Source organism: Vicugna pacos, chromosome 3 (genome assembly GCF_048564905.1).
Source record: "Vicugna pacos chromosome 3, VicPac4, whole genome shotgun sequence".
NCBI classification, from domain to species: domain Eukaryota; kingdom Metazoa; phylum Chordata; class Mammalia; order Artiodactyla; family Camelidae; genus Vicugna; species Vicugna pacos.
Window position 1 is genome coordinate 72,956,063 of NC_132989.1, and position 20,971 is coordinate 72,977,033.

General features: G+C 35.6%; 1 protein-coding gene across 1 annotated transcript in view; it reads right to left on the bottom strand.

The window, feature by feature from the left end:
• The window catches only part of TNPO1 (transportin 1), an 85,802-nt gene extending 80,034 nt beyond the window's left edge, over window positions 1-5,768 (bottom strand). Inside the window, exon 1 of the mRNA XM_072958536.1 lies at window positions 5,659-5,768. Within this exon, the coding sequence (XP_072814637.1) occupies window positions 5,659-5,673 (15 nt within the window). The 5' untranslated portion in view covers window positions 5,674-5,768. The remainder of the gene's footprint in view (window positions 1-5,658) is intronic.
• Window positions 5,769-20,971: the final 15,203 nt, after the last annotated feature.

The following is a 20,971-nucleotide window of genomic DNA, read 5'->3' on the forward strand; positions in this document are numbered from 1 at the left end:
ATACTTACGTGTTTCTCTAATGAATGGAAATTGCTTAGGCTGAAATTTTTTTTAAATTGAAGTATAGTTGATTTACAGTGCTGTGTTAGTTTCTGGCATACAGCATTGTGATTCAGGTTGAAAATATTTTTATTTTAAAATTAAAATGGCTGTACTGGTTTATTCAGTGTTTGAGTTTCCTTACAACCTTATCCATACACACTAGCAAAATTTTATCACTTTAACCAAGATGATGGATTAAATTAAAAAACTTTCACTGTTTTACTTAGCATTTCGTTATTGGTGGATAGAGCATTACTTCATGTTTATTGGCGAGCTATACTTCCTCTTCTGTGATTTTGCCCATTTAAGAAATTGAGTTCTCTTATTAGTTTACAGCACTTAGAAATAACCTATTTTTCTATTTTATTCTGCTCTTAATGACTCACACAAATCAATGTAAATTTCTCATTTCAAATCTTTCAATGGCTTATGCTAGGGCAACACAAGCCTCAGTAGGTATCTCATCCTAAAATCCTTCTATGATGTACTAGAGATCGGCTAAAGGGCACCAGTCCAATCTGGTCACACCCATTTAGTTTCCATACTGTGACTGCTTTTGCACTACATGGCTGAGTTGGTACTGTCTACAAAGCAGAAAATACTGTGTGGTCCTTCACAGAAAATGTTTGTGAACTTCTGCTCTGTATCTTTTAGGGCCCCTGAACGGCTCAGTTTCAAGAACCCAGTAGGTTCTTATCTTTGCTCACATAGTCTTCTAAAGTGTTGTTCCTATTTCCCCTAAATGGCTAAGTCATTTCTCCCACTCCCTCATAGAATCTATTACTATTCTAGTCCTCCTTGGTTCCTCCAAAGACTTATATCATAAAAGCTGGTACCTACACTTCACCACACTTTCTTGTTTATGTATCTTTCTCTACTCTAGTATCTAAATGTCTTGAGGACAAGTGACAATTACAGCACTAAAAACGCTCACTGAATGAATAAATGGTACACGAAATCCTTCATAATTCACCATCTTTCCCATCATTTTCCTTTGCTTCAGCTAAAATTAACTGTATCTTTTTACTTCATTATTTTTCAAAAACATTTCTAACAGCAGACTAATGATCCATGTTTTATATTTATTTGCTTATAATTATGGTGGATACCACCTATTCCTAGTCATTTACTTGCATCTATTCAGTACGTTCAAGATTTGCTTAAGCATTTCTCTACCCTAATTCCTTGCCTAGTAAAGACAAAAACAATGCAATATTGGCCTTTCTGGGATCAACCTTTTCATCTATGGTGGTAACATCTGTAACTGAGGATTCAGGGACTTCACTGATAATTATTTCACTATTGGCTTCAGAGTGCTTCAAAGTCAACTATAAAATGCAACTCAAAATTTTTTCGCTTTAGTTTTCAGTATAAAATTAGTCTCACACATCTTATGGGTAGTCTTATTCTCCTTAACTGGAATAGAACATCTCAATTTTTTTTGTTTATTTTATTTTTCTGTTAAGACTACTTTGCTAGGGATTTCACTAAACATATTTCTTCTGTTTACTTTTTAATGGGCCTTTGTCAATTCTCTTAACTCCCAACTTTGATAGATTTGGTTTGTGTTCAGGTCATTACTAAAAAGTGTTTTACCCACAAAGGCTTGCTGCAATTTATATATTCGTTACCAATTACATCTCATCCAGATAAGGGTTTTTTTTCCCTTTTTAAAATATATGTGGATAGTTGAGCCCTATCTGATTTAACTTTGTAAGTTACTCATTTATTTCCAGCTCACTTACACTATCTTAATAATGCAGTCTATGATCTACAGTTGGTAGATTCACTGTTACAGTGAATTATAAGATTCACTATAAGATTCCATATTCATTCAATGTACACATATTCATTATAAGATTCTGAATATGTGTATCACATAAAACTTTACAAATAAAAGACTATGAGCTTTGTGATTAGGAAAATCTAGATTCAAATCCAGTCTTGAACACTCTTGAGTCTTTAGGCAAAGTACTTACCTATCTATACTTCAGCTCTCCCATCAGTAAAATGGAAGCAACTCCCATGTGTAAATTTATACAGGGCTAGGGTAATGAGCATAATGTATGCAAAAGTAAAAATGTATACTAAATGTCTACAAATGATGCATAGTTTATTATACAGAAAACAACGTTAATTCACTCTCTCTTCCTTCCTATCTCAAGCAATATGGGTGATAAGTGCTGTGCTCCTCAATTTAAGTCCATTATTAAATTCTCTTAAGTAAAAGCAGTTTAGCAATGTAGACCATGAGCTTTGGATTTTCATACACTCTGACCCAGTATTTTCACTTTGGGGAATCTATCTTAATGAAATAATCTAAAACACAGAAATTGTTTTATGTACAAGGATTTTCACTTTAGTGTTTCATGCAATTGCAAAAAAATAGAAATTTTCTAACTATCCAACGGTAATATGTTTAATTTTGAGAAATTCACACAAACGTTACGTGGTCATTTAAAAAGATGCTGACAAAATAATTTAATAGCATGAAAGAATGCTTATGGTATTGGTGAAAAAGGCAGAATGCAAAATTAATCATAAAGTCTCAATTGTGTAAAAATCAAATAAACTGAAAAAAAAATTAGAAGGAAATGCATCAAAGGGTTTATAGTAAGTATCTCATGGTCCTGATATTAATGATTATTATTTTACAGTTGTTTTCTGTAGTTTTCTAAAATATCAATGATTATGACAATGATGATGGTAACAACAGTTATCATTTATGGAGTGTTTACTAAACGCCGGGTCCAGTTCTAAGAGCTTATTGTATTAACTCATTTAATCTTCGTAAGATTAATTTCTCAGAGTATCAGAAAATTGAAGAATAGTGAGATTAAGTAATTTGATCAAGGTTACATAGTTCATTACGGAAGGTGCCAAAATCTGAATCCAAGAAGTCTGGTTTTAGAGTTCTTGTTTCTAACTGCTATATGCCACTGAAGAGATTTGCTTTGTTTTAAAATTTTAACCATCAACAAGGTATATGTCAATTCAAATTTTGTGGTCTTTCAGGTATCAGCTTTCAACTTTCAGCTTCCTTTCAGTTCTGAGTTCAAGTATTTGCTCTGCCATTGGGTGCCATTTTGGAACAAGACATAGCCACCATTCTTGTATGGGTTCTATCTACTCCAGAAAATTCCAAGACAAATCTGCACCCCTATTCCCTGTTCCAGTATCTCATTTAACCATTGAGACTCTGGAATTCTTAACATTCTTACTTATTACTGACAGTACTTCAAAGAATTCTAGTAAGGAGGCCTTGGAGCAACCAAACATGGCTTTTAGGAACTCTTTCCTACACTAACACCCATCCATGTAACTACAAATCTACAGTTACCACCTTTGTAAAAATATGTCTTCCACTGTAAAGTTCTCACCCTCTGCAACACAGGAGACTCCTCCTACCTGCCAACACTGACCACATATCTCCTATAGCACTGGATGAGTGGAACCTACTAAGAAAGATCTCCCACATCCGGGGAATTTGTCTCTGATCTTTCCTTTCTGAAGGTGGCATTATTCTCCACTGTTTTTTTAAAAACTTCATCAGTTAATCAATCACTTTAATTTTTCTCAGCTTTCTCACCCTTTTGCTGGTAAACCAATTTTTTTTTTTAAGGAACAAGATCCTTTTGGCACTAATACGTAGTCAAATATCAATCCCAGGAAGTAATATTCATAATTTATACCTTGAGCAATAAAAATAACTCGTACTTATTGCTGTGTTCTTCTCTGTAGTTTGTGTTTGAAATTTATTTCATTACATATGTTACTGGTTTGGCTTCCTTTATAACCAAATTCCTTTTCTTTTCTTTTTTTCCCACAAATTCCTTTTCTTAAAAACAGTATCTGCAGAATCCAACATGGTTAAATGCAAGCAATTCTAAACATCGTACATTTATAGTTCAATGCAGCTCACTTAGTATTTAGAAAAAACGAGTTTATGTGATGGCTTTAACATTATACAAAGAAGAAAAACTAATCATAAAAACAATGAATACAGCAAGTATTGATAATGGAAATATTCTCAACCAGAATTATATATATATATATATATATATATTTACCATATATATATTTACCAAAATCTTATCCTGTTCACAATATATAATGGTAATAAGCTTAATTACTTCAAAAGATTTTTATAGATATTTCAGTGGGGGGAATTTAATAATTCCCTGAATACCTAGGATGAAGACGTAACCAAAACAAGGCTGATCTGGTGGGATACCCTTTTAGGAAAAAGAAAATGGAGCACTAATAGTTCATCAGGCTCACATTAAATTAAGTGAAGTAAAAACAGGACTGGCAAACTGTTATGCATTTATGTATTGCATGTGCTGGGGAGTAAAAAAGAAATCTGCACCTTTCTCTTTTGCAGTTTCAAGTTTTCAGCTTGGCAGAGTCATTCTTTAAGAAACATGGAGTGCAGAGTAAAAGTGGAAAACAGAATCGTTTCTCAAAAAACGGAATCCTCCCCTGCTTCACTATGTGTAACTTATTTAACCATTCTAATATGAAAGCTTTGATAAACCAGAGAAATTTTAAGTCTAAAAGGAACTTTTGTTATCCTAAAAATGAGGATGCGAGGACAGCCATTTTACAACCTTACATTTCCAAATATCTATTAAACAATACAATCTACATTTCAAACATTTCCCCTTTAGGTTAATTTTTTTTAAAAAAAGCACTACTTGTGGACTCATCATTTGAAGTCTTCTGCTTCAAAGCAGGACTGTTACTGAGCTGCTTAATACAACTGTCAAAATCAATCTGTGGATAGTCTCGCAACTTAAAATTTCTACATTTATACCTGCTGAGAGATCGAATTAATTAGTGATTGTTAAGATAACGGACTTAAATTCTAAGCAATCCTTGAAAAACCCGATTGATTTTAAAAATCAGGAAACAAATAACAGGCGATTGTTTTTCAGGGAAGAAAGCCATTCCCAAAACAGATTGCGGCAGCGGGTCTGCTTCTCAGCAGCAGTTCCCTGTTGAGTGTTTGCGTGGGAGAAGTACAATGTAGGGCAGAAGTGCAAAAAACATAAACCCACGCAAAACCCGTAGTTACAAACATTAAAATCATGTAAACATGTCGTGAGACCAAGAGGTCCCAAGGGGCGAGAATTGCCTGGAGAAAGCGATCAGCCAGCTGAGAGTGGAGGCGATGGTGTGTGCGGGGCCGGGACACCCGGGCGGGGACAAAGACGCGCCATCCGGGGCAGCGCCCGATTGTGCCCAGAACCGGCCGGAAGCAGCTGTCCCGGGGCAGCGACTGCGGCACCCAGGGACCTCAAACGCTCCGGTTTAATGGTCGACGGCAGAAGCCCCCGGGGAGCAGACCCTCTTTCTGCTGCCCCTAACGGGCTGCTGGCATGACCTCGGACACCTGAAGAGCCGCCGCCTGCCCCCTGCCCGGATCCCAAAGGACGCCCGGGCCTGCAGCTGTTGGGCTTAGAACCGCGCCGCCGCCGCCGTCGGGCTCCAAACGGCCGGGCGGACGAAGGCGGCGGGTCCGGCGCCTCTCCCCGCGGCCCGTCAGGCAGCTTGGAACAGCTTGCCTCCGCTCCCGCCCTCCAGTCCGGGGCCGCGCACCCTCACGCCACCTACCCGGTCCCACACCATCCCAGAGGCCTCCGGCGCTCGGGCCCTCTGCCGAAGCGGCGCAGCCTCCCGTCCGAGACCCGAAATGGCTGCGGAACAAAGAGAATCTGGGCTCCGCCGAGCGCCGGTCCGATTGGCCGGGGGGCGGGGCTCGCCGCGGGAACGTTCGGCGGCGGTCGCCTTGGCAACGACGGCGGGGCTGGGAAAACCGCGGCCTGGGCCTGCCGAGCACACGGACCCACGCCCGGCGGCGCGCGGCAGCGGTTTCTAAGCCGGTGCTGCCGCCTCAGGCCTCGGCCCGCCGCCGGGCTCCCGCTCGCGCCCTCTGCGGCCGGCACGCGGGCCCGAGCCTCTGGCTCACAGGAGAAGCCGCGGCGGACGCTGCTTTGCGCCGTGAGGCCTCGACCAAAATGGCCCTGTAAGTGTGGCTGCCTAGGGCGGTCTAGGGCCCTCCTAGCACGATGACCCGACCCCAGCCTAACTTCCATACCTCAGAACCGCTTCCAAAGTGACAGCCCTGCCCAGGGAGCCTGTTTAACACCGAACATGACGCATATCCCACAATAATGCAGTTCCATTATCTCTGGTAAAAAGCAGAAATGGCTTCAGTGGATACACAGGGTGGACGGCTACCCGCTAGTATTGCAGGACAGACTTCTGAGGTATGCTGTTTGTAGCATATCAACTGCTCTGTGGTAAAATTAAATGACTTTCAAAATTAGGTTTTACGGTTTTATGTCTCTAGGTGTGGATTCATATAAAAGTGTAGTTTTCTTGCTCTTAGAAATGACAAGTTCTCTCGGTAACCGGCCGTCATGAGAAATTAAAATGTCTTCTATTTTCTGAAGAGAAAATAATTCAAAATGGAAGAGGTAGACATTTTTTACACTCAATTACTATAATGGTAGTGAAGAAGTAAATATCAAGATTCCCTTTCCCCACATTATTATTCTATATAGATTTAATATGTTATTATTTTAAATTTGCATAGCTAGATCATTATTTCCTAAAGTGATGAAACCAATACTTTTCCTCACATGATTGTGTGTAAAAATGCCAGCAGTTTTGACTACCCTACTTGCAAGTGCTGTATATATTATGTTTTTAAAATGTGTAGTGGTTGTTGCCTTCCAGGCATATTCTAGATAAAATTATAGTACCAATACTAGAAAGTGTTTTTATACTGAGACATCTTATTTGTTAACAGTCTTGTTAATAATTTTCATTTGCAACAACAGTTATTTTACAAAATAGTTTATTTTACTTAAATTTTGAATATAAAAGGACCATTTGTATCATTAGGAAGTAGAACATAGCAAGAAAAATACTTTAAATAACTAAAATAGTCATAATTATGATTTCAACATTGTCTAAGTTAAATTCAATAGCAGTTGAATACGGTAGTGTACAGGAAAAAGAGGCTCACAAATTGGAATAGATTACTAAGAAAAAAAGTTATATAAACCTTCATAAATGGTAGTTTAGTATATCTGCAGGGAAATTTACCCAGAATATATATATTTATCCAAATAACAAACAGGGTTTACTTCTGCATTTGAAAAGTTCCATCATGGAATAGAGAGCCTTGCTCTGTACAAATCAGGATGTCTATAGTATCTGTATTCTACTTTGCTAAAGAAAAATAACAGGAACACTTTTTAAATGTATAGGATTAGCGGATAGTGACAGATGTAAAGAACTGCTGATTAAGCAATTAGTAAGGAATTCACCTGGTTAATAGTTTTGAAAAAATTGAAATGAATTGGAAAAAGGTGAAGTATTATTTACTGTATGTAGGAAGATTTATTTGCCAAAATCTTTGAAAGAAAAAAATATTGATTGGCAAATGTTTTGAAATTGAGATTAGGCAAATTAAATATACATTCTTTTATAAAATTTAAATGAAAGTGAATCAAAATTTTCATATAGTTCTGCATTGAATAAAGAGATACTTAGAGATGTAGCCCGTTTTATCTTTATCTTCTAGGTTAAATTAAAAATACATGTTTTAAACAGTAAATCTTCTGACCATTAACACAGATTTATTAGCACAGCTTATTTTATTTTACATTTGCTGTTATTTGTTTTCTCTTGGCATAGTTAGCACATGAAATAGCAGCTACCTAGTAGTGTTTTCTCTTTATACCCAAATACAGGACAGCAATGTTCATGTGGTAAAACTTTGAAGAATTGCTGATATTTTTAGTGACATATACTGAAATTAAAAATAGTAAGTAAACTGAGTTTAACCTCAAAACTTATTACAGGTATCTTATATGTTAAATTTCTGTATTAAAATTAATTTCTTAGGTAAAAAAATTGACCAAGATAAAAATCAAAGAATAGTAGAAATTATAAAATAGCATTGAGTGGAAAACATACCTATGTTTTCACCTTGGAAGGAAAAGATGAGAACTCTGTCAGATGTAGCATTTTCATTGTCAAAACAAGCATGAAGCTGGGAGGCAGACGGCCTGTCTGCAGATGCTGGCTTTACCACTTACTAACGCTTTTAGTTCAGTCTTTCTGAGCTTCACTTTCCTTGTCTTAAATAGGATTAAATAAGATAAAGTATATTAGACTCATTAGCCAAGTGCCTGGCAGATAGTTAGAAGGCAATAAAATACAGTATCGCTAGGTATTAATACATGTAAAAGAGCAGATGTTTGAAAAGAGGAATGGTTATTGAAATGAAATTGGTCTGGAAATCCAAAAATTCTTAAATAAATATCTTTAGTAGTTATTTATTAGTATATGTATAGAAACAGTAAGAGAAGTGAAATGATCTGTTAGATACAGGCAAGTTTCTAAAATGGAATACTTCTGAGAAGTGTTTCCATTTTATACTTCCGGAAAGATGTGGGAATTCTCATTATATCCTTTAACACTACGCAGTTTAAGGAATTGCCTTCCCTTGAAACATCTTCAGATTGGCATTAAGGAAAAAAACATTTTAAAAAATAATTATTTAGAGGAATTTAATTGAAATTTTGGAAGAGGACAGTTATAGTCAATATTTAGAAATGTGTAGATAATCCATAGGCATTTCTCATTTAAAGCAAACCCAATATATAGTTTGAATACACAGAAAAGATAAATAAGTAAATTATTATTAACTGGGAAGGGATTAACTTCAAAGTTCCTTTAACTATTAATATCTCCTAGTGATTGAAATATGATTCGATTTATAAGAAGTTCTACTTAGACTTTTGCTTCTGGGAAGGTGGAGTAGACCTACTTTTCCCTCTTCCTCTCGCTAAGTACAACCAAAAACCTTTAACATTACACGTAAAACAAACATAAGACTGAGAGATGGAGAGAAGACAGACCCATTAGGGTGCTGGAGACCCAAGAAACATGACGGTTAGTTCCCTGGGCTTTCTTTTTGCCTCATGTGTCTCAAACTTGAAACTGAAGAAACTGGCAACCTGAAAATGCCAATGGTGCAGACAAAAAAGGGCCCAACAAAATATTACTATCTTTAGCTGAAGAACAGGAGAAGGGCAATATAGCAGATAGAAAACATTTAGACAATAACTGCTCTACTCCAGCCAAGAGCTACAGAAGAAAATTGTGACCTCTCACTCTATTCATGCCAGCAAATGTCTGGGAAAAAAGAATCTAGACTTACCTTCACCAAGCTGTAACAAAGTGCCTCAACCCCACCTCCCCTCTGGTGTCAGAGAAGTTTAGGTAGGGAGTCAGGACTTTGCTCCCCACTGGCCTCTCATCTTGGGTGTCAATGGAGGCCAAATGGGAACTTGGACTTCTCCACCAGCCTGGTAGTAATGAGGTGGTGCCTGCTTTCCGCCCATACTTCCTCTTGCAGGGCTGTGTCAGAAGAAGCCAGCTGAAACAAAAGATTTAAACAAGATCTAAAATCTTATGTAACACAATGTCCCAAATGTCTAGATTTCAATTGAAAATCAATTTTCATGTTAAGAACTGGAAAATTTCAAACTGTATTAAAAAAGACAATTAATAAATGATAAAACCAAGATGACAGAGACATTAGAATTATCTGACAAAGATTTTAAAGCAGACATAAAAATGCTTCAAGTGTCAAGTACAAAAACACTTGAAACAAAGAGAAAAAACTAGAAAATCTCAGCAAAGTGATAGAAGATATAAAAAAGAACCAAATGGAAACTTTAGAACTAAAAAATACAGTAATCAGAATTTAAAAACTAAGTAGATGGGTTTAAAAACACAATGGAGGGGTACAAGGAAAGAATTAGTGAACTTGTAGATAGAACAATAGAAATTCCCAGTCTAACAAAAGACAGAAAATAGATTTTAAAAAAATGAAGAGTCTCATGGAGTTGAGTGACTATAACAAAAGATCTAACATTCATGTTATCAGAGTCCTAGAAGGAGAAAAGAAAGAAGTTGGGACTAAAAATACTCAGAGAAATAATGGCTGAAAACTCCTGAAAGTTGACAAAAAACATAAACCTACAGATTTGAGAAGTTCAGTGAATTTTCAACAAGGAGACCAAACAACGAAATGGGGGAAAGACAGTTTTCAACAAATAGTGCTGAGACAACTGAATAGCCACATGAAAAAGAATAAAGTGGGACCCCTACTTCACAGAATATACAAAAATTAATTCAAAATGGATTATAGGTCTAAATGTAAGAGCTAAAACTATAAAATTCTTTGAAGAAAACATGGAAGTAACTTTTTGTGACCTTGAGTTAGAAAAAGACTTCTTAGATATGAGACCAAAAGCATAAGCAACAAAAGGAAATACTAGATAAATTGGACTTTGTCAAAATTAAAATTTTTGTGCTTCAAAGGACACCATTAAGGAAAAAAATGAATACTACCCACAGAATGGGAAAAAATATTTGCAAATCACATACCTCATAGGAGACTTTTTCTGGAATAAAGAAGTCTTACATCTCAATAAAAAGAGACAAAAAACCTAATTGAAATGGACAAAGGATTTGTATACACCTTTCTCCAAATAAGATATATAAACTGCCAAAAAGTATTTGAAAAGATACTCAACATCATTAGCTATTAGGGAAATGAAAATCAAAACAATAAGACACCACTTAATACCCACTCAGAGATCTGTAATAAGAAGGACAGATAATAATAAGTATTGGCAATTGTAAGTGGAAAAATTGGAACTCTCATATATCACATGGCATGGAGGAGGCATAAAATGCTGCAGCTGCTTTTGAAAACAGTTTATTTCTTCAAATAATTAAACATAGAGTTGTCATATCATATGGCAGTTCCACTTCTAATGGAAATGAAAACATATATGTACACAAAATTTGTGCACAAATGTTCATAGCATTATTTGTAATAGCCAATATGTAGAAACAAATCAAATGTCCATCAATTGATTAATGATTAAACAAAATACAGTATATCCATACGATGGAGTACTAATTGGTATTTAAAAAAAGGAATAAAGTACTAATATATGCTACAATTTGAATGAATCTTGAAAACATTTTGCCAAGTGAAAGAAGCGAGTTACAGAAGACCGTATATTATATGATTACATTTATATGAAATATCCAGTATAGGCAAATTTACAGAGACAGAAAGTAGATTAGAGGCTTCCAAGGATTGGAGAAGGGGAAATACAGAGTGACTATCAATAGGTATAGGATTTCTTTTTGGGGAAATGAAAGCAGTCTAAAATTAGATAGTGGAGGTGGCACAACCCTGTGAATATACTATAAAATACTTCATGGTAAACTTTAAAAGGGTGAATTTTATGGTACATAAATTATACATCAATAAAGCTTTTATTTAAAAAGAATAAAGAAGATAAATGAAGCCCAAATGGTGCTAATCCAAAAAAAAAAATCTATTCCAAAGGAAAAAACATTCAAAGGAGGGAGCAAGAAATGATGCGTTACCAATACGGTAATTTGAATGACAGTGGATTTCACATCAGAAACCATGGAAGCCAAAAGGAAATAACACTGTTTTTTAAGTGTTGAAAGGAAATAACTATCAACCCAGAATCCTATATTCAGCAAAAATATCCTTTTAGGAATGAAGGGAAAATCATGACCTTCTCAGATAAAGGAAAACTAAGAGGTCATGTCATTAGCAGACTTTTCCTAAAAGAATGGCCAAAGAATTATGTTAAACAGAAAGGAAATTATAAAAGAAGGAATATAAAAATATTGGGAAGAAAGAACAAGTTAAGCAAAAATATGGGTAAATATAATAGGTTTCCCTTCTTCCTCTGAGTCTTCTAAATCATATTTGATGGTTGAAGCAATAATTATAACATTGTCTGCTGTGGTTCTAAATGTATGTAGAGGAAATATTTAAGACAATAATACTATTAAATGGAGAAGGTAAAGAAATATAAGGAGCGATAAGGTTTCTACACTTGAACTGGTAAAATGGCAATACCAGTATACCAAGATAAGTTATACATAAACAAATATGTATGTGTAACATATATATAATGTAATACTAGAGCAACCAATAGAAAAGCAATATAAAGAGATATACTCAAAAACATTATAGATAAATCAACATGGAATTCAAAAAAATGTGCAAGTAACCCACAGGAAGGCAGAAAAAACAAAACAAAAAAAAATAAAAGAACAGACAGAAAAGAAGAAATAAAATGACAGCCCTAACATATCAATAATTACATCAAACATAAATGGTTTAAAAACGTATTGTATTCTGATTGGCAGAGTGGATTAAAATCATAATCCAAGTGTATGCTATCTAGTAGAAACTCACTTCAAATATAATGATGTAAGCAGGTTGAAAGTAAAAGAAAATAATAATGATAAGAGCAGAAATCACTGCAACTTAAAATAGAAATACAATAAGGAAAATCAATGAAACAAAAAGCTTCTTGGGGAAAAAAATCAATAAAATTTACAAACTTCTAGCAAGATTTTTGAAAAAGAAAGAAGACAAAAATTATCAGAAACTCAAGAATGAGTCAGGGGATATCACTTCTGGCCTATAGAAAACAAAAAGATGATGAGGGAATATTATGAACAACTCTGCACACATAAATTTGAGAACTTAGATGAAAGATACCAATTCCTTGAAAAGTACTAATTACCATAACTTACCAACATGAAATAGATCATTTGTATAGCCCTATAACTACTTAGAAATTTGAATTCGTAGTTGATAAACCACACCCAAAAGAAATCTCCAGGCCCAGATGGTTTCACTAGAGAGTTGACCAAACATTTAAAGAATTAACACCAATTATATGCAGTCTCTTCCAGAGAAAGAAAAGAGGTGGAAATATTTTTCATTTTGTGTAGCTACTTACCCTGATACCAAAACCAAAGATAATATAAAAAAGAAAACTACAAACCAATATCTCTCATCGACTCAAAATAGACTCAACATAGACTAAAAAATTCTTAACAAAATATTAGCAAATGAAATTTAGCAATACATAAAAAGAATTATATACCATGACCAAGTTGGGTTTATTCTAGGGATGGAAGGCTAATTCAGTGTTCAAAAACCAGTCAACATCATTAGCTATCAGAGACCTGCAAATTAAACTACATGTGATGAGATATCACTACACATCTATCTGAGTGGCTGAAACCATTCCCCTATCCAAAAAAGTGACAACACAAAAGAGCTGATGAAGATTCAAAGAAACTGAATCTCTCATACATTGCTGTCGGGAATATAAAATGGTACAGCCCTTCTGGGAAAAAGTTGGGTACTTTCTTAAGAAACTAAATGTGTGACTGCTGAAAGACCCAGCAGTTACACTCTTGAGTATTTATCCCAGAGAAGTGAAAACTTATTTTCATACAAAAGCTGTACATGAATTTTTATAGCAGCTATATTTGTAGTAGCCTCAAGTTGGAAACAACCCAGATGTTCTTCAATAAATGAGTGGTTAAAGAGACTGTGGTACATCCATACCATGGAATTCTCCTCGGCAATAAAATGAAACAGACTATTGACACATACAACAACCTGGATGAATCTCCAGAGAATGATGAGTGAAAAAAGCCAACCCATGGTTTCTCCTAGAAAGTCCACTTCCTCTGCTTAATCTCCCTCTAGCCCTTTCTAACCTATAACTTCAACCTTTTCCTTTCCATTGGATCCAAAATTTTTCCAGAGTTAAACTGGATATGACTTTAATATTTGTTAAGGGTTGTGGGGTTCTAAGTTAAGAAACAATGCAAGATTCTGTCAAATTCAAAAGTCTTTTTAGAGTTGGAGGGATAATTCATCTGCATATCTTAAGAGTCAAAGAAACATAACATCCAATCAAGTGATTACCTATCATAAATGATGCAGACCTCAGTGAATAGACAAGGGCTGCTTACTAAGTAGAGTTTGGGTGCCACAAAAAGCAGTCTGCCAAGTGATGAAGAACCTACTATAAACTACAAATAGTGCCTGGTATGTTCCATCAGTGTTGCTGGAAAGACTAGAGTCAGTGTCTTGACCTGAAATGTCTAGTCATTATGCAATCTCAAGCAAGGTAAGAATGAAATATGTTAGTTAAGATTAGATTTGGCTGCAAGTGACAGAACACTGAACATTATTAACAAGGTAGCAATTTATCTCTCATGTAAACATAGGCAGTTCATAGCTGGTCTGAAAGATTCCTAATTATCAGGAGTATAGGCTCCTTTATCATGCTACTTTTTCATCCTTAATATGAACCTCCATTTTCAAGATCCAATTTATATTCCTAGATTTCAGCTTAGCCATTTACAACCACATCCCAGTCACCGGGAAGGAGAAAAGATATGGAGAAGTCTGTGACTTTCCCTTTAAAAAAGTTGCACACACTACTTTCATTTGTCATTAGCTAGAACTTTGGCACTTGTCATATGACACATACCTAGCTTAGCATCTAGGTCTAACTCCACTTCCAAAGAAAAGTATCTGGTTCCCTCTCACTGTAGTCCAAGGCCTGACTCCCAAAAGTTGGATTCTGTCATTCTTCTCAAAACCTCCCAATGGCTTCCAGTAACTCTTAGAATTAATTCCTTATCATAGCTGTAAATCCCTGCATGATCTAGCCCTTGCCTACTTTCTGACCTCATCTCCTTCCTATCCACTGCTTGCTAACTGGGCTCCAGCCATACTGTCCTTCAAACATAATAAACTCATCTCTTTCTTAGGCTCTCTGCACTTGGGGTTTCCTCTGCTACACTGCTGTCCTCTTAGGACTTAACACAATGATCTCTCTTCTTCAGATCTCAAATATCCTGCTAGATATTCCTTAACCACCCTATTAAACCTCTGTCTTCTTAATTTTATTCATTGCATTTATCAGTATCTAAAATCATATTGTCTATTTGTTTGGAGTTATCATCTCTTCCTCTGAAATGTGAACTCCATTAGAGTGGGAACTTTGTCTCTTACAAACATATTCTCAGCATTAAGAAGAATGCCAAGCATAAAGTAGGTACTCAATAAATAGTGAATGGATGAATAAATGGATGAATGGATGACTAGCTTGGTGAAACAGTAAGAGAATCTAATACCTTGGTTTTGTTTCCATGCTCATTAAGCAACTTTCTGATTATACCTTCACACGTAAATTTGATTACAGAGAAACAAATATTCTAATCATGTTTGGACATGGACTGATATTCTGGTTCTTATGCATGTTTCTCCTCACTTTTTTTTTTAATGGGAATTTGCTCCTGAAAAGGAGATCTGCTTTTGAGTTTAGGGTCTTTCCAGGTGATCCCTGATCTTGCTGTGCATCTCCTTTTGGAACAGCACTAAGGACCCCCACCCTTGGATCATGGTAACCCTATCAAAACCCTGTCAAAGTAAGGGCCTTGTGTGAGGCCCTGTCTAGGAGGACAGCTCTGTCCCCTTTGTAATATTCCTAGGTTTATTTTTATTTTCAACTTGTAAAAGTTTTTAAGAGCACATCTATCAAGAGACACAGATTATGAATTTACCATTTACCCCTCTTCTTTCTGCACCCTCATGATACAACTTTGATTTCCTTAAAAAAATTTTTTTTAAGAAGTAGTGTACAGGGAAGTTAAAGGCAATGCTTTAATGCCAGGCATATCTAGATTCAAATCCTGGCTTTGTCATCTTGGAGATGCCAGTTGACCTTTGAAATCCTTGGTTTCCTCATCTGTATGATGAAAATATTAGTAGTACCCATGTACTAGGGTTGTTGAGAGGATTAAAAGAGACTGTACTTGTAAAGACTGTACTTGTCACAGTGCCTAGCACAAAGTAAGCAATCAATAAATGCCAGCTATTTGGAATGAGTAATAATTTTTACCAGGTGAATTGAAAATAATGCAAATTCTAACATTATTAATAGTATAATAGAGGAAGACAAACTTGTTTTCCTTTAAAAAATGTTTGATATGATAAATGTTTTGAGTGTTGTGTTATACTCTACTAAAGAGGAGTTGGACACATTGTCTAAGCGCAACAAGACAGAAATAATGGCAAAACATAGTGAGAATGCTACCTAAAAGGATCTCAAATCCAACTCTTTTATGGAGAGGTTGATGGTTGGAAAAGATTGGGTTAGTCTTCTCCTCTCTTAATATGTCTTAAAGGATATTAATCAAAGTTGAAAAACGAAGTTTTCTTCTATTGCCTGCATTCTGCACCTCTGCCCTGCCATCTAAGTTCTTTTCCTTCTGTTAATTTTTGTCTCTGTCTTTCATTTTGGAGCTTTCCTCAAATGTCTGGTGAGACTTGGCTATCCATTCAGACATATTTAAGAGTAAGGCACTGAAAAGCAGATTGTAAGCTCTGTTGTGATGGAGGCATTTGTAGACATGTGGTCATCTCCATAGTGTGGTGGGGCACTTTTGTGTCAACAACTTTTCTGGTGTTTTGATTAGGAGAAATAAGCATGGCTCCTGGTATTCTGGGACTTAGAAGGGGTTATAGGGTTGGAGGTGGAAGGTCTCATTGCTCATTATGCTTAACTCTAATTAGTCTTTTGTTTTCATTTTGGTGCCTCATCCTTGCCCTCTACTGTACCTTGAGTTCTTAAGTCTGGGGCCTCTCTGGTTCAGTTACTATAGAGAATAAACTTCCCATTTTCCTAAGTTGAGACAAGAAAGTAGTTATCTGGCTTTATAGGGTGGGATAGAGTTCCAGTGTTCTTTTCAGCTGGTTCTCCTGTTGTCAGAGCTGCTCTGCATCTCTGCCTTTTTCAGTACCTTCAATTCCTGAGTCCTTCCTGGGCTCTCTATATAGAGAGACTCAGCTTGCTTCAGTTTGGCGTAGGCCCTTAGATTTCAGGTTTCTCTGCTCTTTTAAACTGCTTTCCACTTCTTCAGCTGCTTTTCATCTCCACAAATTTGTTAACATTCTTTGTCTGCTGTAATGTCTTTCCAGTTGTCTTTATACTTGTGAATTTATACCTTTAAAAAAATTTCCTTTACTGTCATTTTCAGAGGATTTCAGAAAAGAGAAGAGAGAAAAATATGTCTAACACATTAAACCAGAATTTTTGATTCTACTTTTAAAAAGTAGCTGTTAGATGATGTACTGGACATAGTTTCATTTTTAATTTTGAGTAAGAAAGATCGTATTTCAATATATATAATTTTTAGTAGGTTAGCAACTGGGAATTAAGTATTTTAAAAATCAAATTTAAGTTTAGTTCCAGTGATATCTTAGGAGTCGGCTTTTTTTTTTTTAGCCCTTGGGGAACTACATGAAATTGATCCAAATACATTGCCATGTAATTTTTCATGTTTTGTGTATCATGAAAATTCTTCACAAAATCAATTTATTAATGGATCATCAGCTTTCATAGAACAAAGACATTCTCTCCAGAAAGATTTATTTTTTAAACACAGAAAGGTTTATTTTTTACTATAACAGTCATTATAGTAAAATTTACAGATTAAGTATATATGCATATCTTTGAAAATGTATCATCCCTTGAGACAGAAAATGGGAAAGTCTCTTTCGGACTTCTAGTTTCAGCACCAGAAATTCTGGGGTCACAATATCCAAGCATCCAAAGCATTCCACCAAACCATGGGGACTTTCTGCTACAAAGATATTTATTCATAAATTTTAAAGCAGTAAAAGGTATCCTTGTGAAGTTTTCCCTTGGGGCTCTGAAGTTACATGTATGCTGGACTGGCTCCTTTCCCCACCCCTTTCTTCTGCATTTTTAGTTCAATTTTCAGCTACATCTCTCAGCTATTACTTTTGTTTTGTCCTTAGTGTTCTTTGTTTTTCTTCCTTTAAGAGTCACTAGATTGGCAGTTTGTCAAAAGACCAATTTGTGATTCCGTATGTTATGCTTTTCCTAGCACTCCTGTCAGGGAAGATTTAAAGAATTCTAAAATGAGGGCTGTCTCTTCTCTAGTTGGCCTGAAGTGGAAGTAGTCATTTGGATTTGCTTTGCTTATGCTGGTAATGATTGTACAGTCAGAGTAATGAATTTTAAGGCATGAACGCTCTGCCTGCATTTCATAAGACTGTGTTGCCTATGGGGGTAAACATATCTCATGGTCCCTAAGAACTGAACAGAAGGAAAGCATTCTAATCTTGGAATTGGATTTTTCTGAGGGGATACATATTCACATAAATTAGAAAGAAAAACCATTAGGAAATTTTATTATGAAGAATATGTGAGCTGATAAGACATCTAAAAAATCGAAACAAAGGAGTATTTCAGTAACGGTCGTGGATAAGCTACTAATTTATATTTCTTAACACCTTTCCCATTTCCTCATTTACCTCTTTTTTTCCTGTGCAAGTAATATTTTTGCTCAGATATTTTGTGTTTTGTGTTCCTCAGAAGTATGTTCCAATACTATGTGGAGTGCATACTTACATTGTTACAAATGGACATAATGCTGGAATTTGGATTGTTGAGGAGGCAGGATGCCATCACATTGGTATTTTGATGATTTACTCTGATTCCAGTATAACTTTTTTTTGGTTCAAAGGATTATTTCTTATAAAACATCACACATTTTTTTCCCTCTCACCTCGAGATCTGAATAGATGAAATTAAGGCCCATGTTACAGGTACAAGAGAAATACATATATATTATATATTATACATATAAATTTTAATGATCTGTGTCTATAGAATTTTATTTTACAGAAAACTGTAGTACTCTGTGCAACAAAATCTAAAGTAGGAACGGCTCAGAAGTGAAAGAAATAAGGTGAAAATATCTCACACAGGTCACACAGGTCCATTTTAGTTGGAGAAAGTACATCTCTTACTAGGTGAGCTAATGGAAATCTTTCAGTATTAAAGAAAGGAGTAATATGAGCAGATGACTCAAGGCAGTATTATAGAAATCATAGAGATGGACAGGGCTATGGAAGAAGTAATCATCCCTGGCAGGGAGATTATCTAAAGATGAGAGAGTCCTATTTATTTGGATAGTTGTGTTACTTTAGATTTGGGGGTTGGGGAAGAAAGCAACCAAACCAGATTTTAACCACCTAAGACAAAAAGAACTCATTGAATGTATACTGGAGTATTTCCCAAAGAAGAGTTGAACAACCTACAGCTTATCTATGCACCAGCAATGTCAGACTCTCTACTTACCTCTTATTTCTACAGACATCTTTCACAGGGAAAATACAGCCATCTGGGACACCCAAGGTTTATATTTTATGGCTTCAAGCATTAGGGACCGTCTCTCCATCTTTTTTCCTGTGTAAACCTAAATTCCTGGGGATGGAACTTTTTGGCCTTGACTGAATGAGGGGCCCATAAGTGATTAACTGTGGTTAATAGGAAGGGGTCACATTGCAATAGGGCTGCCCTGTTGTGGTTGCATTGTAATGAGAAGGGAAAAGAGAGATGGAAGAGCAGTTTCTGGAATAAGCAGAGGAGCCAGTAAGAGTATCTCAGAGTTTTCCACTGGAGAAGTATATCTCCAAATCATCTGCTTCATGGGATTTAACTGGAAGAGATGATTTGATGCTTGAGCACAAAAATCTCATCAAACTACCAATGTATTCTGGTAAAATAGCAGTACCTGAAGGTTTACCAAGATTTATTTTAACAACTTAGATATAAAAAGAGTAGTTTATTAATACTGATTTTATACATTTTCTCTAATGAACTGTTCATTTGGAATTGCAGCTAGAAAACATTGATAAATTGAATGCAGTTCTCTCATTTTATAGAGAAGAAATCCAAAAGGATAAATAACTTGATCAAAGGCACATGGCAAATTAGTGAAAACATTGGGCTGAAATCCAAGTTTTACTTCTTATCTAGTGCTGATATTTTGATCTTATTATTTGCTTAGGAAGAGTTTATATTTTGCTAAAAAAAATTTAAGGATGATGGGTTCTTATTTGCACAATCTCTGAGTAAAAATATATATAAATCCCCAGTCTCACTGTGTCCAGTGGCAGCAAGTTAACAGTAGGTCAGAACTTAAGCTCAGAAATTGAGAAATATCAGTTCCACACAGTGCTTTCTCCCAAGTGAAAGATCAGTTCTGCTCAGAGGTGACTGGCAAATAGATCTGCAGGGAAAGCCAGGATTTAGGAAGCAGCTTTGGATTCCATCAGCTCTTAAGAGAGTTCTATAATGCTAGATCAGGTTATATCAGATTTAATATGGCAATGATGATCTGATCAGTAAGAATTTCAAAGCAGAAATTACCAGTAACGGCCTCATGCATAAGGGACAGTCAATAAACATGTAAACAAATATACAGGATAATTCTTGATAGGGATAACTGCCATAAAGAGAATAAAATAGGGGATGTGACAAAGAGTGATGGGGAGTATATAAGATTAGGAAATCAGGAAAATTCTCTCTGAATTAACGAGTGATTCAAAGGAAAACTATCAAAATAAAAACTACATATCAATAACTTCAATATTGAAATCAGTCATATCAATAAAAACCCCAAATGATATTTGATAAAATTCAACATCCAGTCTTAAACACCTTAAAAGTGAGATATAGGGTTGCTCTTTCTTGACATAAAAAAGGAAAAACTAAGAATTTAAACCCAAAATTTCACTTTATGAATGGTACAGCAAATCTAGCAACATTTCCCTTTAAGAAAAGAGAACAAAACAAAGGTGCTCTTTTTCACTATTATTTTCCAATATAATGCTGGAAATTATTTTTATCACAGTAAGATCTCTAAAAGAAATGAAAACTAAGTATTAGGGGAAAAAGGAAACAAAATGTTATTTCAAGAAATAGAAGATACAAATTAAGCCATTCCCACCCTTCAAAAAGCTATTTAGGATATTAAAAGCATTCAGTAAAATGGGAAAATACAAGATAAATCTGTAAACACGTATATCTTTCCTAAATAACCAACTAGAAATAGTAACTAGAAAGAGATCTTATTCATAATGGCA